Here is a 26,361-nt window from a genome sequence, read left to right as displayed (position 1 = left end):
ATATAGAGGAGGTGTGGGCTCTCCTCCTGTGTGGTGTGGTATATAGAGGAGGTGTGGGCTCTCCTCCTGTGTGGTGTGGTATATAGAGGAGGTGTGGGCTCTCCTCCTGTGTGGTGTGGTATATAGAGGAGGTGTGGGCTCTCCTCCTGTGTGGTGTGGTATATAGAGGAGGTGTGGGCTCTCCTCCTGTGTGGTGTGGTATATAGAGGAGGTGTGGGCTCTCCTCCTGTGTGGTGTGGTATATAGAGGAGGTGTGGGCTCTCCTCCTGTGTGGTGTGGTATATAGAGGAGGTGTGGGCTCTCCTCCTGTGTGGTGTGGTATATAGAGGAGGTGTGGGCTCTCCTCCTGTGTGGTGTGGTATATAGAGGAGGTGTGGGCTCTCCTCCTGTGTGGTGTGGTATATAGAGGAGGTGTGGGCTCTCCTCCTGTGTGGTGTGGTATATAGAGGAGGTGTGGGCTCTCCTCCTGTGTGGTGTGGTATATAGAGGAGGTGTGGGCTCTCCTCCTGTGTGGTGTGGTATATAGAGGAGGTGTGGGCTCTCCTCCTGTGTGGTGTGGTATATAGAGGAGGTGTGGGCTCTCCTCCTGTGTGGTGTGGTATATAGAGGAGGTGTGGGCTCTCCTCCTGTGTGGTGTGGTATATAGAGGAGGTGTGGGCTCTCCTCCTGTGTGGTGTGGTATATAGAGGAGGTGTGGGCTCTCCTCCTGTGTGGTGTGGTATATAGAGGAGGTGTGGGCTCTCCTCCTGTGTGGTGTGGTATATAGAGGAGGTGTGGGCTCTCCTCCTGTGTGGTGTGGTATATAGAGGAGGTGTGGGCTCTCCTCCTGTGTGGTGTGGTATATAGAGGAGGTGTGGGCTCTCCTCCTGTGTGGTGTGGTATATAGAGGAGGTGTGGGCTCTCCTCCTGTGTGGTGTGGTATATAGAGGAGGTGTGGGCTCTCCTCCTGTGTGGTGTGGTATATAGAGGAGGTGTGGGCTCTCCTCCTGTGTGGTGTGGTATATAGAGGAGGTGTGGGCTCTCCTCCTGTGTGGTGTGGTATATAGAGGAGGTGTGGGCTCTCCTCCTGTGTGGTGTGGTATATAGAGGAGGTGTGGGCTCTCCTCCTGTGTGGTGTGGTATATAGAGGAGGTGTGGGCTCTCCTCCTGTGTGGTGTGGTATATAGAGGAGGTGTGGGCTCTCCTCCTGTGTGGTGTGGTATATAGAGGAGGTGTGGGCTCTCCTCCTGTGTGGTGTGGTATATAGAGGAGGTGTGGGCTCTCCTCCTGTGTGGTGTGGTATATAGAGGAGGTGTGGGCTCTCCTCCTGTGTGGTGTAGTATATAGAGGAGGAGTCCGCTCTCCTCCTGTGTAGTGTAGTATATAGAGGATGTGTCCGCTCTCCTCCTGTGTAGTGTAGTATATAGAGGATGTGTGGGCTCTCCTCCTGTGTGGTGTAGTATATAGAGGATGTGTCCGCTCTCCTCCTGTGTAGTGTAGTATATAGAGGAGGAGTCGGCTCACCTCCTGTGTGGTGTAGTATATAGAGGATGTGTCTGCTCTCCTCCTGTGTAGTGTAGTATATAGAGGAGGAGTCTGCTCTCCTCCTGTGTAGTGTAGTATATAGAGGAGGAGTCTGCTCTCCTCCTGTGTAGTGTAGTATATAGAGGAGGAGTCTGCTCTCCTCCTGTGTAGTGTAGTATACAGAGGATGTGTCCGCTCTCCTCCTGTGTGGTGTAGTATATAGAGGATGTGTCCGCTCTCCTCCTGTGTAGTGTAGTATATAGAGGAGGTGTCGGCTCTCCTCCTGTGTGGTGTAGTATATAGAGGAGGTGTCGGCTCTCCTCCTGTGTGGTGTAGTATATAGAGGAGGTGTCGGCTCTCCTCCTGTGTGGTGTAGTATATAGAGGAGGTGTCGGCTCTCCTCCTGTGTGGTGTAGTATATAGAGGATGTGTCGGCTCTCCTTCTGTGTGGTGTAGTATATAGAGGATGTGTCCGCTCTCCTCCTGTGTGTCTTGTCATCAGACTCCGCTTGAGCAGAACTCTTATAGCGTGCAGCTGCAGTAAACATGACGTGCTATGCAAACTATGCCAGAAATGTTTCTGGAAAAGAAGATAAGAAAGCCTTTAAATGGCTACAAATGATGCAGACTCCCCCCAGGTCATTCTCAGCCTGGACACAGGAACACAAAAAAGAAAACTGTTATGAGAGGGACATAAAAAAAGTCACAGTTTGTCTATGTGCCGTGTCCGGTATCACAACTCAAGTCAACGGGGATGAGCTGCGATACCAGATTCTGCCAAATGACAATGAGCGGCACTGTTCTGGGAAAATAAAAGTAGTCCCTTTTCTCTATTCATGACGGACCCCTTCGACGGCAGCTTGTGTATCACACTGAATCTGCCCAAATTCCTCACATGAGAACCTGATGGGTGGCTCGGGAGGCATGCTACGGCAAGTTCACAATACTGAACTATTTGTCAGGCACTGCCCGGTCTGCTGAGCACCTGGAACCTTCCCCTGGGTATTGGGTAGGTTGCAAATACCTACAACTGGAACAACACTACTGAAAATGATAGAGTGCAGACTACTGGGAATACAGTCTGATAAGGAGCCGGCGCCACCCTCTGTGCCCTGGTCTTGCTAACAAACTTTAAGTTGGCCCCACACGATAGAAGATTTTTTTCTAACCCCTGTTCCTCAGTACAGGCCGGTGTATACAGCAGAGTGCAGTCCACTAATACAGACCAATGTATACAGCCTTACCAGCCACTTCAACAATCTGGTGTCGGGCGATGTCGTAGTAAGGGTCATCCCAGCGCAGGTGAGTGATGGGGTCAGGAGAAGCCTTTACGTCCTCTGCAAGGAGGGGGAAAAAAGTTAAACGTTATGTGAGAATCAGCCACATCTCTCCAGAATCACCAATATTGAAATATGGAAAACATGGTGTGGGTAGCCAGGTCATATGTTCATACAGAAATGTTACTATTGGTATCAATTGAAGTATTTTATACTCAAATACACCACAACCCTTCTCAAATGGAATTAATTCAATAGACAATTATAAAAACAATAAAACAGCGCCACTTTCATATAAGTGTTGTTTCAGGTATTGCAGCCCACGTATTTGCAAGTAATTGTTTACAATATTGTATTACAAATAACACCTAAATTATTGAATACTGACACACAGGGGCACATTTACTTACTTTCTGTCGCATGAAAGTCGGCGCCATTGCGCCACTGATCGGAGTTCCCGGCAGATTGCGAAAACGATCAGTCTATAAGACTAAGGCCGGCGCCACACAGGGCGCTTTGTCTGCGCTTGCATACGCAGACAAAGTCACACCCACCGGGAACCAGCCGCCGGTGTTTCGCGTTAAATTAACGCCAAACACCGGCGGCTCGTTCCCGATCCCCGAGACCCGCCCCGGTGGGCGCGACTTTGTCTGCGTTTGCAAGCGCAGACAAAGCGCCCTGTGTGGCGCCGGCCTAATGGAGCAGACAGCCGTGCATGACCGTTCTGATCCATTAATCTTTATGGAGCGACAAGGGGTCCGACGGACAGACCCCTAGATTTCGTGATCTGTGGGGGTCTCAACACCGAGACCCCCACTGATCAGCAAGTTAGGCTCTCATGGATAGGGCCTAACTTGTCTTTGTGGGAAAACCCCTTTAATATACAGCATGTAACACAACTCTGTAGGTAACTCTGCGGTAATAAATGTGTCGCAAACTCCAATTAAGCAGTAACAAGCCCCATTAGGTGCACATTTTTCGGGGTGTCGAAACAGTGCAGCCTCACCACACCACAAAACTGGCCCAAAAACTTGATAAATACACAAGTAAGCACATTAGATGTTCCTTTCAGTGCAAAGGTAGACAGAAAACTTGAGAAGTCCTAGAGTTTTGATGGATTTATGTTGCTTGTAAAATATCCACAGTTCAGTAAAACATTACTCAGACAACCCACAGTGAGGTCAGTGATCCATAAAATTCACAAATGCATCTTGCACACACCCGCTCTGCTTTATCAGGGGTGGAAGTTTCGCTTTAATGAGTAAGGAACAAGCCGTTTCTGTGTAAATATGTAAAAAATGGCTTCATCTTACATTTATCTCACACTGCTGTGCTCTTGGTTCTTTGCATTGAGCCAGGAGCCTGACGGAGCCGTGGCTGGAGTGATTTCCAAATCAAAAAAAAAAACAACTAATAGCTCAGCAGTGTTTGGACACTTTGAGAAGCAAGGCTGGAAAATAAATGTATTTATTTCACAGTCCTGCTGCTACTAACAACCCCAGTGCCACAATCCTGCGATAGATCCACTTTTCACAGTCCTGCTGCTGCTAACAACACACACAAAGGTCTGATTACACATCCCACCAGGGACAATATCTAACACTGGCTGCACCTTTAAAAATGGTGACTGACCAAATCCCTTTAAGAGAAGACACGGCCACCATCACCTGACTTGGGGAAGTCCTGCACGTCATCGGAAGGCCAGTTCCTGTCATCGAGAGACGCCAGCTTCAGCTGATCCAAGGAGTGAGTTGTTTCATCTCTATCCAAGTCGTCCTGCAGGTCAGATAAAGCTTCGGAGGTCATCATGTGCTCTGCAAGAAATCACAAAAACCAGAAAGTTTAAAATTTTCCTAATTATACCCTCAAAAATACTTTAGTCTCTCGACATCACTTTAGGCTTCAGAAATATACAGGGAATGCTGGGAGTTGTAGTTTTACCACAGCATATGTGAATGAACACTGATGGAAAACTACAACTCCCAGCATGCCCTGAAAGTCTGTCATGTTTACCGCGTATGTGGACCTTAAATATTAAAAACAAAAATTACTTTCTTACAAAAATAGCACCACCTCCTTCCAATGTTTGTGTCTGGTAATGCAACTCCCCTCAGTGAATAGGGACAATCATGGACAATAGCTTTATAGGAATCCTGCTGACAGATTCCCATAAAATGTTAAAGGACCTCCTGTTCCACACAAATAAAAGGGAAAACCAAATAAATTTTGCAGATTTTATGGATTCTCATGGAAAACTGGGTGACAACTGGAGGCCTTGCATATGTTATAAAAGAGGCTACCCAACTTATCCAGGATCCTGAATGGATATGAAACAGAAATACACTTATTGACCCTGCAATGGCCAGACACAAGTATTGAAAACATCGCAAGAACATCTGTATGCAGACCCCTGGGGATTTCACATTGCCAAAATATTTCCTCTCTACTTTTCTGCAGCCCCCCCGCTGAGCTCCCTCCATGATCTGGATCCAAAATAAGTGAACGGCCGCACAAGTTCTCCTTGTAGGACCGTAAGGTCGGAGTTAGAAAGCAAAACATTCGGTCACGTGTGGGATGGTTGCACTACTTCCCTATGGGAAACCGGACTCCCACAGCCGTGTATGTATGAGGGGTGCGTTACCCGCCTCACAACAACACGTCTCGACCATGAGAAGGCTGAGGAGAGGAGCCATTTTGATATACTACTCATGAACCAGGAGGATCAGGATGTACAGGTCAATAGGAATTGACATGCCCCATTGTACCAAGCACCCAATAACAATACGGCTGTATATAAGTGCTCATTGTGGGCCCCTTAATGCTGCGGACACACATGGTGTTTTGAACCCGTATTTGGCCCATTTTCAAGCAGTCCGTTAAAAAATGCATGCGTTTTTTGAAAACGCATCCGTTTGACAGGTTTTACCAATTATCTTAATTAAAACTGGTCAAAAACGCATGCGTTTTTTGATAGACTGCTTAAAAACGGGCCAAAAAACGCGCTCAAAACCGCAGCCTAAAGTTTCTGGTTCCAATTTCAACCAAACCGTCTGCACCCCCCAAAAAAATTACACCCTTGTACCCAAGCGGAGAAATGAGAAAAGATGGGACATTTATGATTTCCAACAGAGGAGTATGAACAGAATATATGGGAATGGCTGATAACAGGGACTAATAGAGGTCATTCAACTACGACTATTGGGGTGCATTCAAAGGGACATTTGGGGTGAAACTGATATGCATAGAGTTAGGCCTAAAGGGTGTGAAATAACGCACCCCATTGTCTTTGGGGGACTCTGATGGGCTATGTCAAGCCATTTTCTGCCATTGTATACAAAGTTCCTGAGGTAAAAAATTAAAATGGCCGCCGTACTGATCACTTCCAATCCATAGACGTAACACCTACAACCCTAAAAGCTTCAGAAAACATAAAAACGCTGTGTAAATGCAAATTATAGATAGTCTATTGTGGCAAAATGCCATGTAAGTGGTTGCCAATCTATGAGCTATGGCAGCGCATGCTGGGAGTTGTAGTTCCTTGCGGTTTTTGTTTGGTGTTAAAGTTAGGAGGACACAATCCAGATCATCCATGAAGGAAGGATATAGCTTCAGGATATAGAATGGCGGCTATACAAGGAATGATGGAGAGTCATTCCCCGGCTGATAATAAGCATTATAATTCACTCAGACGCCATCCTGAGAGGAATTTTACCTCAGAGGAGACGCTCGATAACCACGGCCTGCGCTCTGAGAGAAACCGCACTGCAGTTTCCATAGAGACAGGAGACGGCAGGAGAGACAAGACTTCCCGATGATTTCTCACGGACGACTCCGCTATAAAAATATACATCTACCGAAAGGCCAAAAATCTGTAGATTTCCACATTCTGAGGCAATCTGAAGGCTCTCGTTAAGCGACAGTATAGGCCGTGGAAACCTTGTGATGTACTTGGCGACAAACGTAAACGTAGACCTACCATTGCCAATGTTTATTCATTTTTGAGAGAAATATATCAAGGACAAGTGATTGTTTCTTTCAAAATTTAACGCTGCGACTGTCTACGGTTGTGTCTGGTGTTTCCGATTAGTCCATTTCACTTCAATAAATACTGAACTGCAATACCAGTCCCTCCAACAGATAGGTGGGGGCGCTGTTCACGGAAGAGAGTAGCCATTTTTTTTTCCTAGTCAGGGACAATCCAGACTTCGGCCAAGGCAGATGAGGATTACACGACACACATAAATATATCTATCTTGGCGCCTGTACATTAATAATAATTCTTTATTTATATAGCGCACACAGATTACGCAGCGCTGCACAAAGCATGCCAAATCGGTCCCTGTTCCCATGGGGCTCACAATCTAAACAACCTAACAGTATCTTTTTGGAGTGTGGGAGGAAACCGGAGGAACCGGAGGAAACCGCGGAGCCAGCATACAAACTCTTTGCAGATGTTGACCTGGGTGGAATTCGGACCCAGGACCCCAGCGTTGCAAGGCAGAAGCGCTACTCACTCTACCACCGTGCCGCCCTAAGTGTAGTTAATTATCAATAAAATCTGGATTTTCCTTGTACAAATTTCCTGTTAGGGCTAAATTCCTGCTGAGGAGAAGAGTCTGATCACTGGAGGTCCTGCCGCTCCTTAGCAAGTGGGTCTCCTAGTCCCATAGATGTGAAGGAAGCGATGGTCACACATGCACACTATTTTCTGTAACCTTTGGTCTCATGATCACTTGTCATTTGTCATAACAGCGCCACTTGACACCTCAGGTTGCACGTGGCATTGCGGCTCAGTAAAATTCACCTCAATGGAGCCTCGCTGTTAATACTAGCCAAGGAACATGTCTCTGGGAATAAGCAGCCATGTTTTATCAGTCTGGACAACCCCTTGAAATGCTTTCCATAGAGCTCACACTATAGATCAGGGCAGTCAGTCACCTTTGATAAGGGAGTGGGGTGGCGCTGTAATGGCTAGTGCATTCATGCTTAATTTTATAAGCCTATCCACACCAACTTGATTGTCCCTTCAAAAAATATGGCAGCAGAGCGCCCGTACCCGACGCCACGGACCTCGCACTGCACAATATTTCCCACTCCAAGACCCAATAATCCAGTTATCTGCAGTCATCATCTCTCTGGCTGCTGCAAAACTACAATTCCAATTATCCAGCAGCATTGGTATATGCTGGGAGTTGTAGTCTTGCCTCAAACACGACGCCTAGTACACTAGTGCCAGCCAAATACCAGCGCCCATTCAAACATGGCGAACACAACGATACCAGAATACAATACACGTCTCCTATATGGCTCAGCAAAGTTTCTCCGAAATCTCATCTAATGTGCTTGTATCACTATAATTTTGGGTGAAGTTGCCCTTTAGTAATCGCCATTCTACTCTCTTAAAGCCGAGGATATGTACTTTAGAGAGAACCCCCCCTCACCCCCATCCTACAGAACAAAGAAGCAGTTTAACCTGAATGAGACGATTGTATACTCCGGATGGGATTAGTCATGTAAAGACGGTCTTGTAATTAGAGGGCTACTTACCCAAGGCCTAGAGGGCAGTGTACAGTACAGAGCGCACTACTGTGCCTTATCTATGGAAGATCTGCCCATCAAAAACATGCAATCTTGGGTGATGAGACTACAACTCCCAGAATGCCCTGACATGCTACAAGTTGTAGCTTTACCGCAACCTGGGAGATGTTTATGGTGACAAAGGAGTCCAAGGGCAATGCAAACTGTGGAAAAACCAATTCTTGTTTATGAACAGGTGGCTAAGATAATTGTTATCCCTGCTACACCAAGAAAAGAAGAAAATTCCACACCAGCTGCCTACAACCTTCAGTTTGGGTGAGAGAGAATCACAGCCAGCCCTGGCATACTAAGATTTTTGTCAGTAAATGACAACGCTAATTTGTGAAGCGCTACGGAATTTGATGGTGTTATATAAATAAAGATTATTATTAAGACAGAAATCTAGCACACAACTGGCTTAAGAGGCAATGCCAACCATGGCACCAAGACTAACAACAAATTAACCCTAGGGCAGAGGGCTTCCCAGGTACACAGAAGTGGTCCGAAGGAAAATGCCAACCTTGGCACTCAAAGGGCGGTTTGTATTACACAATCCGTGTCCTGTAGACAGGTCCCTATAGAAATTCTCTCACTGCAAAAGCCAACCGTGCCACTATGGCAAGAGCTTCCTGGCTAGTGCTGACAAAGGTGTGTGCAACAGCAATGCTAGTGAATAGAGGGCTCTCTAGGAAACACCAACCGAAAAACGTGTCCTCCTTTTCTATGGTATTAGCGCCATCAGGACACCAACATGATTGTCAAAGCCGTTATAAGAGCCACAAGTTGCTGCTTACATTGAGGTGTTGGTTCTTTGGATAGGTTGTGGATGAAGTCTGGGCACTAGGTCTCTAAAAGGTTCACCATCACTGCTCCAGGGTGTTGCCAGTCACTGCCTACTTGCCCAGGGATGGCGCTGACGACACTCGGGATGGCAAAAAAGGTGGCATTGCCCAGAGATCACAGGGATGTCTTAGCTCACTGACCTCATGTATTTAAATGCCTACTGACCCCTTGGCATCACTCACTATACTACGGGGGTTGTATCATCCACTGATCCAAGGGTAGGAAGCATCCACATAAACCAATAATGATGAAGCCTACGGTCACCGGGAATTGAAACGACGACTGTCAATTGGGGCGGCATCGCCTACCAACCCCAGGGGGAACCCAAGTGGGGAGAGATGGCGTCGGTGGTGCCCACTCAACCCAAGTGGGAAGAAGGCGTCGGTGGTGCCCACTCAACCCAAGTGGGGAGAAGGCTTCGGTGGTGCCCACTAAACCCAAGTGGGGAGAGATGGCGTCGGTGGTGCCCACTAAACCCAAGTGGGGGAGGCGGTGCCATCTGATGCCAGCGAAGAAACCAATAAGACTGAGGCCCACTGTCACCCGGGATTGTAAGGCTCCCTGACCACACACTGAGCCCAGTGACAGGGGGCGACATTGCCCACAGCCCCGGAGGTTGGCATCACCCAATGCCCAAAGGGAATGTAACTAGTGTGACATAGAGATTACAACCCCTGCGCAGTGTATGATGGGAGTGATCATCCATGGCTGCTATTGATCATCCAAATTCATATCCTGATGGGTGCACAGGTAGCACAGGAGGAGCCCCCCTGGTCATGTGACCCATGCCCTGCCCCTCTCACCTGTGCCCGCCGAGGGTGCCCGTGCTGATTCCTCTGCCCGCGGCTCCTCCCGTGTCCTCAGCACCGCACAAATATCCGGGTTCTAGGCGGAAAGGGAAACCAGATCGCCATAACAACCAAGTCCTCCCACTGTCAATACTTTTTTTCTTTCTTTCCCCGCCCACTCGGGCGTGGCTACCTGACAGCTCTGACGTTTAGCGCAATGCTTCATGGGATTTGTAGTCTTCACCATAAAATCGTGACGAACAGACTCCGCTAGATCGGTATAGTGTTGTAACAGCCGACTACATCACAGAAACCGCAGTTTATAACGTTTGTGGTATGCGGAACTAATATAATGTGTCATGTTTCCCAGAGGACACTATATAGCAGAGGACTTCCGGTCTGCTGCGCTGTCCATGTTTACTTCCGGTTGGGTGACTCTTGAGCGGTAAGTCAGTGCTGGGAGGGGAAATCACCAATTCAGCTTCAGAAGGAGCAGATCCAGAGAGACCCCAAACCCTGATATTACTTGTTCTATAGCTACAGATCCAATTCTTCTCTTCCCCAGGGGGACTACATGTCCCAGCATGCCCTTGCTGCAGAGTAATAGCTACTAGGTCATGTTAGGACATCAGGTATTCTATGTATATAGTAATATCCTCTTGTCTATACATTAGAGTAAAAAAAAAACATTTGCTTTTCATGACCTCTGCTTGCTGTGAGTGAATAGAAACATGTATTTTTAAAGGGATATTCCAGGTTTTAAAAATGAATCACCTATCCTTATGGATGACTTTATAACACTCAGAACATCCCCTAAATGTGCCATATTTACTTGTCACCTGCCCCGTTCATGTGAATGCAATACCAAGCACGGCCACTACACAATGTCTGGCGCTGTGCAGGATAGGAAGTGATTTGGTAGGAATTCTAATAAAGGTCAATGACAAGGGAAAGTTTTGCTATGAAACCTTATTCTGCAGAAAGCAGGCCGGATGGTAAATCTAGATATGGGTCTATATTTATAAATATAGAATATATCTAGAGGGTCTAGTCTGGGGTATGATATGAAAATGGGGGACGAAATATAATTGGCCTGAAAACCTACAGTGACCTGCATCATCACCCCCATATCTTTTAGAAGAGAAATCTTCAGCTACCTGTTATTAATTACTCACACAAACATCCTAAGTCCATGAAATGGGGACCATGTGGTGGCTGCATTTCACAGACCGAACTCTTCTGCAGGGATGGGCGTCCAAGCCTCGTGGTGATATGATGTTTCTCTGCAGGACCACCACTCTGTACTGTAATCTCAGTATGGTGCTGTTATCAGGGAAGCAGGGACTCCATGCATAATATATAACCATTATGCTTGGTGTTCTGCTGTCTGTGGCTGTACTTCTTGGTCCCATGGATTTGGCATGGAGCAGCAGTGGTACCATACTTCCATTACCTTCCCTACATTTAAAATATTCGAGGTTAAGATCATGAAGCGAGAAGTGAGCAATTCTGAACCCCCAACAATCAGAAATTTACCACCTTTTCCCCCTAATCTTTTCGGTGCACTTATCCAAAACAACCCACAGCCTATAAGTTTGCCAATGCCACGTACCCACAAACATTGACCCTTCTGATGGCAGTGCTCTATAATACAGGATCGTGACCCTTTATAAATACTCTCGCACGGTGGCTCAGTGGTTAGCATTACAGCCTTGCAGCGATGGGGTCCTGGGTTCAAGTCTCAGTGTCAACATCTGCAAAGAGTTTGTATGTTCTCTCCGTGTTTGCGTAGGTTTCCTCCCACACTCCAAAACATACTGGTAGGATGATTAGATTGTGAGCCCCATTGGGGACAGGGAATGATTTGGCAAGTTCTGTGCAGCGCTGCGGAATCTGTGTGCGCTGTATAAATAATAATAATAATTATTATTAATTATCTCTCTGCAGGCTGAATGACTACGTTAGTCTCCTCTAAGTCTGTGGACTGCACCCAGGATGCCCTTTATAAGGCTCTGCACGACCTTCCTTGGGGCCTGGCCTTGGGTCCTGCTCTGTCACGGGACGGGCTCGGATTGTGGTGCGTTGGCAAACCTTTGCCCAGTGGTTCCCTCATCCCAGCCTGCAGTCCAATCTCTGAAGATGAGGTGTGTGGACAACGTAGCACGCAGTGGTCTGTCTGTCCAGCTGTCTGTACTATTCTTCATTTATGCACTTTTTTTCCCATATAGGAAGGTCCCACTTCTTCATCACCTCTAGGAGAATGTGAGTGGCTGAGGTATGTCTTACTGTGTGAGGCCTCTATTATGTTTGTTGTTTAGTTTTCCTTGAGCTCAAAGACCTTAAAGGGAGTCTTCTATAGCAGTGCTCCCCAGACTTTTTGTCCCACGGACCAGTAGAATACATGTTAGTCTTCCTAGGGAATGAGAGACATCTGTGCTTGTTTGTTGGGGAAGGTGGGTACAGAAGGAGGATGAGGAAGGAGCGGTGGATGTTCTTGGCAGTGGCTCTTCTGCTTATCAGCTGTACTTGAGGTAAGAACCATGCCCAGGCACCTCGGACACCTTCATACTTCTGCTCCTTCTGTCACCTGGGAATAAATGATCTCTGGCCTGGTATTGTAGAACGCTATGCTTAGATTTTGAAGCCTCTAGCACCGTAGAGAGGATAAGCAGAGCATTTCATACCTACTTGGCATGCTGATCCAGCTGGTTTTCATGTAATCCTTATTTTAATGTGATTAGAAGTACCCCAGAAGGTGCCACTTTGTGTTCTCTGCATAGAATACTCTTTGGTTCCTCCCCTCAACTCTGAGTGACAGCTATATTGTTCTCCTGATTGGAGTGAGAAGGGTATTCTTCAATGCAGAGCACTTGATGCACTACCCAGGAGAGGGCGACACCTCCTAGGCCAGCGGTGGCGAACCTATGGCACGGGTGCCAGAGGTGGCACTCTGAGTCCTCTCAGTGGGCACTCAGGCTGTTGCCCCAGCACAGAATTCACCAGACAGGACTTGAGGGATCCTCCTGCAGGCCCAGGTAGACCAAAACGTGAAGCATCTTGGTCTACCTGAGACTGCAGGAAGAGAAGGTGAGGACGTGGTCAGATTATCATTGGAGCCATTGAAGCTCCTGCTCTTGGCCCCACAATTTTTCATGTTCAGGGAAGCGCCAATGGCAATCTGAATTTTCCCACCTTCTGTCAACGATATTGGTGTCCTCAGGACCCTTGAAAGCTGTGGTATAGCACGGAGCAAGAAGATTTTAATAATTTAATGCTAGAATTGCCGTGTTGGCACTTTGCAATAAATAAGTTGGTCTGGTTTGCATTTTGGGCACTCAGTCTCTAAAAGGTTCGCCATCACTGTCCTAGGCAGTTGAAGTCTCTTGTTTAACACTTGGATGTCGCATGACAATAATCCCATGTATGCTCACCTTCTGTCCCCAGTGTCTATGCATTACTGTCAGCAGCTTTTAGGTATCAGGACTACTGACAGGTGCTTGTTAAAGGTACGCTCCAAACAAAAGAGATCCACTGTTGAATACCTTACGTATGGGTGAAGCCCGACTCATTCTCTCTCAATTCTTTATTCTCCATTACTGCCCCCTCCTGTCGTGTGCTAGGCATTACACAATCTAGACGTTTTGTCTGGTGTGTTCCTGGAGCTTTATATCGCCAAGTCTTGCTCTTCTGTAACCCATGTTGTTTTGTAGGCTTATGAGGAGAAGTGCAAAGAAGGAAAATGTGAAATTCTGCAGACTTCAAGGAATGGTCCACCTCCAGGTTATTGCACCAATCCAGCCAGGATGCGAGCTGCTCCTTTCCCTAGAGGAGCAAATTGTCTATAATGATGCTAATGAAGGGAAGACTTCATGTTCTCCAAATTCAATGAGCGACTCTGCTACTAACTGCAAGGAATCAGTGACAGTAAAGACCAATGATGATGGAGAGGCACAGCAGGCCAACGAGATTTTGGGCAACCCTAAAGGTTCAGTTTTTGCTCTGCATCCTGAAGTGTTGGTTGTGGCTCCTCAACCAAAATGCTGCAGCTCAGCAGGATCTGAACCAGAAGGAACAGTAGTGACTGCAGAAGAAGAGGAGGCCATGTCACCGCTCATTACAGAACCTGAGGGAGCTAAACTGTCGACTAACACAGGAATTAATGGGGAAATCTCATTGTGTTCATCCACAGAGGAAGCAGAAAGCACCCAGACTACAGGTATGCCTAACAGTCTACGTCTTATTAGGTGTCACTTCTAGGTCTACAATTTGCAATGCATGTTCCAGGCTGTATATGACGTCCTTGCAGGAGTCTGGTTGTCTGTTTCCATAGTACAGTATCCGTGTTACAGAGAAGGGGATTAACTTGCCTAATGTATGGAGGCAGCCAGCCCCTTACAATAGTTTGAGTGCCAACCATGTCATAAATTGTCAGATTTGGCCCGGATGTGCACAGAGATCCCTGTCCAACAGAAATTTTTTGTTTTCAGGATAACTCCTTTACCAGTTTCTCCAATAATTTACAGATTGCAGCCATAACAATAAGGTTCACATTATTTTGATTATTAATACATCTTTTTTTTTTTTCCTTTTTAGATCACTCAGCTGATGTGAACAGTATAAAGGACAAAATGATTTCTGGCAGTTCCAGTACAACAAAGCCCCAAAATTTGATAACTGTGAAATCCACCCATATACATCCAGTCACCACCCATGAGTCCACCATCCCTACTGTTGAGCCCAAGCAAGTTCTTGTGTGCACTGATAAACCCAAGAACATGGAGAATAAGAAAATTGCAAGAGATATTTTACCTGGAAGAAAGAGTAAGGTAAAAGTTGATGGGACGGACGTCCAAAATACCAAACTTTCCAGTGATCAAGATCGGAGAAACTCCAAGAGGAAGTGTCCAGGCACAGCAGAGAAAGGAGACTTAAGCCAAGCCAAGGTGCCCAGACTGGAGGAAGACGTCGATCCTACAGATTATCAGCATAAAGGGAGTGAGTCTAACGGGACAAAAACAAAAGACCAAGCACAACGCAAATTCCAGTGTAAAGTTTGCAACAAAAACTTCTCCCAACTGGGTCATTTAAAGAGACACAGCTTCATACACACCGGCCTGAAACCATTCTTATGCCCAGAGTGTGGGAAGGAGTACTGCTCGGAGGAGAGCTTCAAAGCTCATCTACTAGGTCACCAGGGTCTCCGTCCCTTCAAGTGTTCCCAGTGTGATAAGGCGTATGGCACACAACGCGACCTGAAGGAGCACTCTGTATTGCACACCGGGCAGCGCCCCTATCACTGTGAGGACTGTGGAAAGAGCTTTGCACGGCGACCGACCCTACGCATTCACCGCAAGAATTATTGTACCCCTCGTACTAACGAAATGAAGACCCTTCTACAATGCGGAATATGTGACAAGCAACTGGCTAATGTCTGCTCGCTGCGTAACCACATGCTCATACACACAGGGGAAAAGCCATATACGTGTTCAGAGTGCGGCAACACTTTCCGGCACAGAGGAAATTTGCGGATTCACCAACGACTACACACTGGGGAGAAGCCCTACAAATGCCAATTCTGTGGAGATGCTTTTCCTCAGCAGCCCGAACTGAAGCGCCATTTAATCCTACACACAGGGGAAATGCATCTGTGTACGGTCTGCGGAAAAGCATTAAAAGACCCTCATACCTTGCGAGCCCATGAGAGACTACACACCGGCGAACGCCCGTTCCTCTGCAAATACTGCGGCAAGTCTTACCCCATTGCCACCAAGCTCCGACGGCATCTTAAATCCCATCTAGAGGAAAAGCCGTTCCGCTGCCATGTGTGCGGGATGGGCTACTCCTTTCAGCACAGCCTAAACCGCCATCTTCACAGCCACAGAGATGAAGGACAGAAATCTGTGTTTGTGGGTACTAGTGAGGTAACAGTGGCACATACGGAGCCTGGGCACACCCTGGTGTTGGTACACGTTGATGACAGCTCAGAAAAGATATTGGTCGCAGACTGCACAGAGAACTCTGATCAATCCCATACTTCTTTGCTTCCCATAGACTCTGAGACATTGGAGGTCCACTCATTAGGAGACCATGAGGATGGGATCCTGCAAAAAGACCAAAGCCCCAGTCTCTTACTGGTCCCCCAGACTCTGGAGTTCAGCACAGTAGCTGAGGTGGTAGTAGAAATTGGGGTGTGATTTTGAGCTTTCAGATTGTCCTTATAAAAAGTTTTACTTCCGTTTTTTGTGTTCATGTTTATTTCAACCAAATCCGTCTTTGCTCTTCCAGTTGTGTCTGTGGCTGCTGTTAATAGAGGGGTCACAACCCCTCCTATTACTTCTAGGGTGTATTATAAGGTGGTGTTGGCAGATAACACCATAAGCAATGAATATCATATTGTTAATACCATTAGTATAATCTTAAAAGTTGATCTTAGGAGGCCATGGTTAACAAATATATGATGGTTACCACAATCACAGTGCCTGGATTTATGAGTACCATATATATACTTGAGTATAATCTGACCTGAATATAAGCCGATGCTCCTCATTTTACCACAAAAATATGGGAAACTCTATTGATTTGAGTATAAGCCTATGGTGGAAAATTGGTGCTAGCCAGCCTCCTGCCCCCCAGGATATAGCTAGCCAGCCTCCTGCCCCCCAGGATATAGCTAGCCAGCCTCCTGCCCCCCAGGATATAGCTAGCCAGCCTCCTGCCCCCCAGGATATAGCTAGCCAGCCTCCTGCCCCCCAGGATATAGCTAGCCAGCCTCCTGCCCCCCAGGATATAGCCAGCTAGTCTCTAGTATATAGCCAGCTCCCAGTATGCCCAGCACTTGTCTGGGCAAAATAGTCAATACTCACCTACCCAATGTTCGCTACAGGTCCTCTTCTTGCTTCCTCCTCTTCTGTGGCAGGTGTGTGCATGCTGGCGGCTATAACTACAGCCACTTGCTGGCCGCGTGCACACTATGATGTCAGCGGCAGGACCTGCAGGGCCGTCGGAAAGGTGAGTATTGACCTTATTTTTTTTTTCCACTCGCGTATAAAGCAAGTATGAGTTTTCAAGCACATTTCTTTGTGCTGAAAAACTCAGCTTATCCTAGGGTGTATAGGGTAAGTGTCTATGGTTTTGATTGTAGATTTCCTCTCAAATTACAGAAATACCTCTATAAAGAAACACTAAGCCAAAATACACAAAGAATATTCCAGCTTTTACCCCCCCCCATCTCCTCTTTTTCATTGATATATTACAAATGACACTTTTAAAAGATAATGGCCCAGATTTTTTTTTTAAAAACCGTGCAGTGTGTAATATGTGGAGTTTGCCTGTAGAGGGTGCCGTGTGTGACAGATGCATGATTCTTCATGAATCTGGCGCCCCCTGCACTGCTTTGGTAGAATGCACTAACCTTTTTTGGTGCACCTTTCACAAGGGGCGTGCAACACAATGCAGTTGGACCCTCTATGATAAATGTGTCACATGATCCGACTGAGCCCCGGATCGCTCCTTTATGTGCAGAATTTTGTGTTGGGTCGGGTATAGTGCAGCTGCAACACAAATGTGTCTCGGACACTATATAAATACATATGCGAGCTGTATGTTTGTCCCAAGAACTGAGCAAGGCAAAACTATCCCATTTCTAAGCCATGAAAGATGGAGCAGATCCCCAGGAGAATGAAGTCTTTGTTTTCTACAATGCTGCAAACTGACAAAGCGTGAAGGTTACTACACTGACAAAATAACAAACTCCGAAATGTCTGCAAAGCTCACCAGATACCAGAGATTTGTACATGTAATAATTCTTTATATAGTGCACACAGATTAGGCAGCGCTGCACAGAGTTTGCTAAATCGGTCCCTGTCCCCAATGGGGCTCACAATGTAATCCACCTACCAGTATGTTTTGGAGTGTGGGAGGAAACCGGAGAACTCGGAGGAAACCCACGCAAACTCAGAGAGAACATTCAAACTCTTTGCAGATGTTGATGTTGACCAGCGCTGCAAGGGTGTAGTGCTACCCACTGAGTCCACTGGGTCTTGTCACAAAAGGGTGTTAAAGCTATTTTTGGAGCTACTTTGGGGTACCCTGCCTCTTGGTGAGAGATTGTTGACTCATGAATGTGCCTTTACAAGGCCTTAAAGGAACACCCCAGTGAAAGCTAATTAGTTCAGTAATACATGGTGCTGGGCCTGAAGGGAGGAGCAGGACTCAATGTCATTGTATTCCTAGAACCTAGAGTCCTGCTCCTCCCTTCAGGCCCAGCACAACGATCAGTGGGTACAGAAAGTAGTCAGACCCCTTTAAGTTTTCAACTCTTTGTTGTATTGCAGCCAATTGGTAAGATCAAAAAAGGTTCTTTTTTTCTCATTAATGTGCACTCTGCCCTGATCTTGACCGAAAACCCCCCAGAAATGTAGATATTTGTGCTAATTTATTAATCAAGCAAAACTGAAACACTAACATTAACACACATGCTATCTATTTCCTTCTGATCCTCCTTGAGATGGTTCTAGTCCTTCATTTCGAGTCTAGCTGTGTTCATTTAAGCTGATTGGACTTTATTAGGAAAGGCACGGATCTGTGCATGACAGAGCACATGAGAATCACAAGGTCTAAGAAACTGCCCAGGAAGCTCAGAGACAGATTGTGGCAAGGCACAAATCTTGTGGCCAAGGTTACAAAAAAAATTATGCAGCACTCAAGATTCCTAAGAGCACAGTGGCCTCCATAATCCTTAAATGGAAGAAGTTAGAGTGCTCTGGACCTCCGACTGGGCCGAACCAACAAGACAATGATCCTAAGCACATGGCTAAAATAACACAGCAGAGGCTTCAGAACATCTCTGTGACCATTTCTGAGCCTGGACCTAAACCCAATGGAGCATCTCTGGAGAGGCCTGAAAATGGCTTTCACCAACGTTCACCATCAAACCTGAGGGAACTGGAGAAGAAAAGGCAGAGGACCCCAAATCCAGGTGTGTAAAAAGTGTTGCATCTTCCAAGGAAGACCCAGGGCTGTACCAGCTCCAACACTGCTTCTACTCATTACTGAAATGAGCGAAAACAGTGATGTAACTAGGAATGAGCGGGCCCCATAGCAAACTTTTGGCTGGGCCCCCCAGCAACGACCCTTTACCAATAACATGTCCCAGCAGCAGCCTCCCTTTACAGACAACATGTCCAGCAGAGTCCTCCCCTCACTAATAACATATCCAGCAGCAGCTTCCCATCACTAATAACATGTCCAGCAGCGGCCCTCCCTCACTAATAACATGTTCCAGCAGCCTCCCATCACTAATAACATGTCCCAGCAGTGGTCTCCCCTCACTAATAACATGTTCCAGCAGCCTCCCCTCACTAATAACGTACAGCAGCGGCCTCCCCTCACTAATAACATGTCCCAGCAGTGGCCCCCTCTCACTAATAACATGTCCAGCAGCGGCCTCCCCTCACTGATAACATGTCCAGCATTGGCCTCCCCTCACTAATAACATATCCAGCAGTGGCCTCCCCTCACAAATAACATGTCCAGCAGTTCACCCTTATAGGTGACAAGGGGAGCGCAGTGCAGCCTGGAGGATATAGAGGAGCTCCAGACAGTGGGCAGATGGTGGACACGGAGCCGGGTAAGCAAATCAGAGGGGACAGGAACAGAAAGGGAGGGTGCAGGAACAGAACAGGAGGGAGCAGGATGATTGTTTTAGACCGTGTTGTGCCATATAGCAGGGCACGGGAGGCGGTCAGACCAGGTCCGGCAATGCAGCGCAGTGATTGTGCGGCCGCTGCGGACCCCTGCAGCTTACGGGCCCTGTAGCAGCTACTACGGCTGTAGCTACGCCACTGAGCAAAAATTTTAAAGGGGTCTGAATACTTTCCGTACCCACTGTAAGATTCAATGAACCAGCTGTGAATGGAGTGTTCCTTTAAAAGACATTTAAACAGACTTTGAGAGTGGCTCTTCATTGGACTGTGCTGTTATCTCTCCATGTATTGTATTTAAATATTAACAAGTAAATCTACAAATAACCCAAATATGGACCCTGTATGGGGGGGATGTATAGAAAGTTATGTATAGGAAGCATACAGTAGTTTCTGGATCTGTACTGGGGGCACAAACTTTTATATTCTCCCTACATTTTAGACGCTGAGATAGATAAAGGGGTTCTCTCATCAAGTGTCCTTCATTCATTTGTGTCCTTCCCTTTACAGACCTGTTCACACCCTGCATTATTATAGCTCATTCTGATGCGCTTTTCCAGATTGTGCACTACATACGTACCCCAGACGGTCGTGTGCATGAGGCCTAAGGGTGTATTCACACACAGTGGATATTACATGTAAGCTGCAGCATGAATTGACCTCTACTTTGTGAACCTGCAGCATAGCAGTTTGTGTTGAAGGTAGGGCAGCACGGTGGCTCAGTGGTTAGCATTACTCTCTTGCAGCGTTGGGGACCTGGGTTCACGTCCAAGGGTCAACTATTGCAAAGAGTGTGTATGTTCTCTCCGGGTTTAAGTGGGTTTCCTCCGTTTCCTCCTACACTCCCAGGTTGATCAGATTGTGAGCCCCATTGGGGACAGAGACCGTTTTGGCAAACTCTGTGCAGCGCTGCGCTATATAAATAAAGGATTTTTTTTTATTATTAAGGTTTACTCTATAGACGAGCAACGTTGCTATGAATTGTGCATCAAAAAATTGTGCAGTCACCTCTACAGAAAATCCACTGCGTTTCAGTTCCATGTGAAAATACCCTTTAAAAAAACCCACCCCCTACTATTGGCCTCCTGCACTCCTTCAAACAATCATGTCTGTTTTATAATGAATTGTATTTCCAATCATATAGCTACTTCTTTACTAGTCTGTGTGCCGTCCCTCTGTTATTCCTCCTTCAAATTAATCGACAGCTAGGAGTAAAAGGAACACTCCAGTCAAAGCTTATTCATTGAATTATCCATGGTGCTGGACCTGAAGGGAGGAGCAGGACTCAACGGGGCTTATTTATAAAGGGTCCGCGGCTGCACATTTGTCGTTTTTTTCCGACATTTTCGGGATTTGCATCGCTTTGACAGGTATTTAACAGGGGTTTGAGCTGGGATTGTGTTGCACACGATTGGATTTTGGCTGCACCGGCTTTAATATATAGAATAAATATTGTGTCTTGGGTTTCTCAGGTGGTCTACTGGGAAAACCCTACAATAATCACGTCCAAGTTAATCAAAGAGAAAGTACAACTCGTGATTCGTAAATATAGCGGTGCTCATTTATTTACAGTTATTTACAACAAAAGTGTGTGTGTTTGAGTCTTGAGTATTGCGAGTAGAGGTCCTCGGCATCGGTAATTGATCTGAAATATGAGATAGATCATAAGGTATGAGGGTCAGCTCGGGGTGGCCTATGAGTTCTAATGTATGACAAAAATACGGGCTCACCTCCGAAACTGCGTACTTCTCAGTAGTTTCCGAATGTGGACTCTGTGAAGCTCCTTAGAGTGTAGCAGGATCGGGCTACCCCAGAGTCAGTGAACAGATGGTGAGTGGTCACAGTGGGGTAGGTTGGTGATCCAAAAGGGGTGCACAGAAAACGAGAAGTAAAGGGTGAGAAGATAAGCATTATGTCCGTGTGGGTTAGGGTTTTAAATGACACTGTAGTCACAAAAAAAGTCCCTATTAAACCCTGATTTAGGACGCAAATCTAGTATACCCTGGTAGCCTAGCCTCGGGACTATGGTCCTAATTAACCATAGGCCCGACTGGAACCTGACCCTACAATGACTGGCCCTGTTATAGACCTAATCGGCAGGTAGAGTCAGGTTAAGGTCTTTTAAAGTATCACAGAGGAGCCCACAGAGGGGGTTGTGGCTCCTATACTGTGGGATGTAAGTCCTGAAGGGAATATGAAGACCCGAATCCCAGGGATTCGGGTCTTCATATTCCCTTCAGGACTTACATCCCACAGTATAGGAGCCACAACCCCCTCTGTGGGCTCCTCTGTGATACTTTAAAAGACCTTAACCTGACTCTACCTGCCGATTAGGTCTATAACAGGGCCAGTCATTGTAGGGTCAGGTTCCAGTCGGGCCTATGGTTAATTAGGACCATAGTCCCGAGGCTAGGCTACCAGGGTATACTAGATTTGCGTCCTAAATCAGGGTTTAATAGGGACTTTTTTTGTGACTACAGTGTCATTTAAAACCCTAACCCACACGGACATAATGCTTATCTTCTCACCCTTTACTTCTCGTTTTCTGTGCACCCCTTTTGGATCACCAACCTACCCCACTGTGACCACTCACCATCTGTTCACTGACTCTGGGGTAGCCCGATCCTGCTACACTCTAAGGAGCTTCACAGAGTCCACATTCGGAAACTACTGAGAAGTACGCAGTTTCGGAGGTGAGCCCGTATTTTTGTCATACATTAGAACTCATAGGCCACCCCGAGCTGACCCTCATACCTTATGATCTATCTCATATTTCAGATCAATTACCGATGCCGAGGACCTCTACTCGCAATACTCAAGACTCAAACACACACACTTTTGTTGTAAATAACTGTAAATAAATGAGCACCGCTATATTTACGAATCACGAGTTGTACTTTCTCTTTGATGCACCGGCTTTAATGCAACAGAAATGGTGGAGGGGGACGGGCCATCGGACGATCCGACCGATTCGGACTGAGTGAGGGATTTAACTATCAAATTGTGTCGCAAGATCAAGCACTTACATGCACCGGGAAGAAGAAGGTGAACTCCGGCGGATCTCAGCGGGGAAGCGACACATGCAGGATATCGGGCGCACAATCTTAGTGAATCACGGCACAGTGCATTACACAATGCACTTTTGGGGAACGCGCAGGATAGGTAAGTAAATGTGCCCCATTGTTATTGTATTCCTAGAACCTGGAGTCCTGCTCCTCACTTCAGGCCCTGCACAAGATATAACTCAATGGGGCACATTTACTTACCCATCCATGTCGCAATCCCCAATCCGGAATGTCTGACAATCATGCACTCTGCCGCGATTCACTAATATCGTACACCTGATATCCTGCATGTGTCGCTTCCCCGTTCAGGTCCACTGGAGTTCACCTTCTTCTTCCCGGTGCATGTAAGTGCATTGTCTTGCGACACAATTTTAAAGTTAAATCCTGCGCTTAGTCCGAATTTGTCGGATCGTCCGTCGGCCCACCCCCCAATTGTGTCAAATGAAAGTCAGCGCGATTGCACCAAAATCCAATCGCGTGCGACACAATCCCGCAAATCGAAAAACATCGGAATATCCTACTAAAGTGCAGTCAGCGGACCCTTAGTAAATGAGCCCCAATGAATCAGCTGTGACTGGAGTGCTCCTTTAACAGTCGGCAGCGTGTCCCTGCTCTGGCTGGCACTACTGTCTAATCATTTCTGACAATGCCAGACTATAGGGACACACCTCATTGGCAAGTAGAAAGAAAACACCCAATTGTCAATTTTTTCCTAAATGTCCACCTAATTAGAGGAATAACAGAGAACCGGCCCATACAAAGTTATGAAAAAAGTATTAAGTATTATATCACTATTAATATTTATTTAGTCATGGGAGGTTATCAGTCCCCTGTCATACTCTTAGGCCCAATTTTATTTTGTGTGTGTTTTTTTTTTTTGAATATCCGTAAAATCAATACTCCATACGAGACCTAGGATGCCTCCATGTTTATAGGATAAGCCGTGTCCCTGTAATATTTAGTATGTGCACATTTCAACATTCAGTCCCGTAAACAGCCGCCCCCAGTCCTGCCCTCTGCTCCGGCTTAGTTCTGACCCTGCTCTTTGGACCCCTGTCCCATCTGTCAGTTCCCTCTTGTCCTAAAATAAATATTGATTCTGTTAGACATGGAAGAGCACTGGATCTGAGCAAATCTTGGGAAACCAAATTCTGCAAGATTCAAAAAAATTCTGCAGCTTCCTGTATTGAGGATCTGTGAAATCTCGATGGATATGGAAAGAAACTTTTATTGGGTAAAGTAATGGATTATGCAGGTGGAATTATTAGGCTTCTTACCTGTTGGTTATGACACAAAGTATGAAATTAGTAGAACGTATGACATTTTTGGAAAACACCATTGTACAGAAACATTATGGATGCTCATTCTTTCTTAAATGACACATGTCACCAGATTTCACCCCATGGGGATAAAATGTCCTTTCCAGAATTCTCTTTTATGCAAAATCTCACAAAATCTCCTCCAATAAAAGCTGTGAAGAGTCATATTTTGCCTGAGAGGTGTCATGTTTAAAGGGGAGCGTTCTTTCAGTTACCCCTATCCTCTTGTTGTCACATTAAACATAGGAATCTCAACTTTCAGATTGCATCAGGCTTGTTTTTCTGTGAGCTACAGATGCAGAGTTACGGACAGAGCAGCAGATAAATATGCTCCTACTTCTTTAACTTTCTGTATCTCCGGTTATGTAGATCACAGAACCACAAGCCTGATGTGATCTGAAAGATTAAACTCCATTTTTTAATATGACACCAAAACGTGCTTTTTAGTTCTGTTTGATTTGACGCTCCTCCTCCAGTGACTCATTTCAGGCAAAAAGTGACTCATTTCTGCTCATTTGTGCATGCCTTTGGAGGTGAATTTATTTGTAGTTAAATATAATAGAGGTAATATTTGAAATGGCATTTCACACCCTACTCGAGGGGGCTGCTAGTTTAGTGGGGTGAAATCTGGAGGCAGGTTCCCATTAAAGGCCTTTTGCTGGAATGGTGGAAATTCCCATGGAGACCGGAGCCAGGGGTAAAGTTCCTGATTCCATCAGCACATAGGTCTCTCCTACAGGTCTCCCTACTGGATCGAACATGATGGTAGTTACAGGATTGACTTTGGTAAGCACCACAACATAGGAAAAACCTTAAAGCCAAGGAGTCAAGGAGTTTGACGCATTTTAAGGGTATGTCCACACCTGCAGATTTTTTCCACATAATTTATAACTCTTGTGGGAGAACCTTAAAAGTTCAATTTGGACTCTCACTCCCCCAGGTCTAGGAAGAGAATGTAGTCTGGACCAATGACCTACATAGTAGGTCTTTGAAGATTTGTCCAGAATGGAAAAAAAAACATGTTTTCTCCCCCCAAAAAACTGTGTGACCCCTTTTCAACTCAATCCAATGTACTTAAAGGGCTTGTCTGGGTCTGGATCTCCTATCTTTAGGAATCTTTCCACAGTGAATCTTGGTGATTGGTGAGGGTGCCCCCCGCCTATCTGCGGTTGGTCAACGCCCTTAAAGGGAACCTGTAAGTAGAAATTTTTTCCAATAATGAAACCAGTATGTTGTCGAGTAGGTAATCATCTTTCAGAGGAACTTCTTTTACTTCGGTTTGATGGCATCATCCAAGAAACCCACTTTGAAGTGAGATCTAAAGCAGAGAGTTTAGTACTGAAGTCAAGCTCTCCCCACCTTTGAACGCTCACTTGACTGTAAATGATGGCTCTGTGTTCCGGGACTTCATTAACTGTCTGTCTTGAAGCCTAGTATATGATGTCAATCTATACAGATGGGACACTAAGAGACGGGGAGAGCTTGACTTCAGTGCTAAACTTCCAGCCTCCTTGATGTTTTACATCTAATTTACATCTTGCTTCTAGGTTGATTTTCTGAATGATTTCTCTACGTTGGTCCATGATCTGGAAGGTGTTTTGCTGCTTTACAACCTACAGGTAGTAATTTAGTGGGTCAAACTCTGATGACAGGTTCCCTTTAAGGTGCAATGTTGACCACCAAAGTGACGATGCTCTGCATCTATCCATACACCCTGCATTGTAATGCGAAGGACCGGGCCAGTCACAGTGACACATTTCTTACCATTTTCATTAGCAGGAATCTCTTAATATCATCATGGGGTGTTTAATCGGGCACCTCAGCGGGTAGCAGGGATCCACCTATGGTGATGATCCAGGAGAGGGAACGATGCCTACCCAGAAGTCAATTTGAGGACCCATAAGGGGGTCCATTATGAACTTTTAAGACAGCTACAGTTTTGGATTCTGGAACATTTGGGGGGGCATTGATGAGTTCCCGGGGGACCCAGCGTTGGATGGATGGTCCAGCTGGTAACTTATACAGATCTTTGACTATATAAAAGCATAGTCTGGGTTAAGCACCATACATTTACTACTCAGATATTGCATCACTTGTATACCAGGGGGATTAGGACTGGGCTGTATGAATATTATAGCCCCTACAAGTCTGGAATCACTTCCTACATATGGTTCTAGAATCAGCTTCTTGGAGAATAGAGGATGTGTCCCTTCTGCTGCTTTCAATCTGCGGTTTCAGGACCTTTGGAGGTCCTAAAATATATCTTCTGTACATCTGTATTGAGAGCA

General features: G+C 46.1%; 2 protein-coding genes across 3 annotated transcripts in view; one reads left to right on the top strand and one right to left on the bottom strand.

Moving 5' to 3' along the window:
* The window catches only part of ARHGAP1 (Rho GTPase activating protein 1), a 33,613-nt gene extending 23,328 nt beyond the window's left edge, over positions 1-10,285 (bottom strand). Inside the window, exons 1-3 of the mRNA XM_072118773.1 lie at positions 10,004-10,285; positions 4,448-4,594; positions 2,748-2,840 (exon numbers count right to left, since the gene is read on the bottom strand). Coding sequence (XP_071974874.1) covers positions 2,748-2,840; positions 4,448-4,589 — 235 coding nt within the window. The 5' untranslated portion in view covers positions 4,590-4,594; positions 10,004-10,285. The remainder of the gene's footprint in view (positions 1-2,747; positions 2,841-4,447; positions 4,595-10,003) is intronic.
* Positions 10,286-10,315: 30 nt separating this feature from the next.
* ZNF408 (zinc finger protein 408) lies at positions 10,316-16,226 on the top strand. Of its 2 annotated transcripts, none has more exons than XM_072118771.1 (5): positions 10,316-10,433; positions 11,936-12,132; positions 12,217-12,263; positions 13,699-14,204; positions 14,582-16,226. In XM_072118771.1, the coding sequence occupies exons 2-5, from the start codon at positions 11,941-11,943 to the stop codon at positions 16,180-16,182; spliced, it is 2,346 nt and encodes a 781-aa protein (XP_071974872.1). In that variant the 5' UTR covers positions 10,316-10,433; positions 11,936-11,940; the 3' UTR covers positions 16,183-16,226. The 2 variants fall into 2 exon arrangements, with proteins under 2 accessions (XP_071974872.1, XP_071974873.1); XM_072118772.1 differs by lacking the exon at positions 10,316-10,433 and adding an exon at positions 10,457-10,620.
* The last annotated feature ends 10,135 nt before the right edge of the window (positions 16,227-26,361 follow it).

Source organism: Engystomops pustulosus, chromosome 7, assembly GCF_040894005.1.
Source record: "Engystomops pustulosus chromosome 7, aEngPut4.maternal, whole genome shotgun sequence".
NCBI lineage: Eukaryota > Metazoa > Chordata > Amphibia > Anura > Leptodactylidae > Engystomops > Engystomops pustulosus.
The sequence above is the reverse complement of the archived record's forward strand: the minus strand, read 5'-3'. Positions and strand labels throughout refer to the sequence as shown.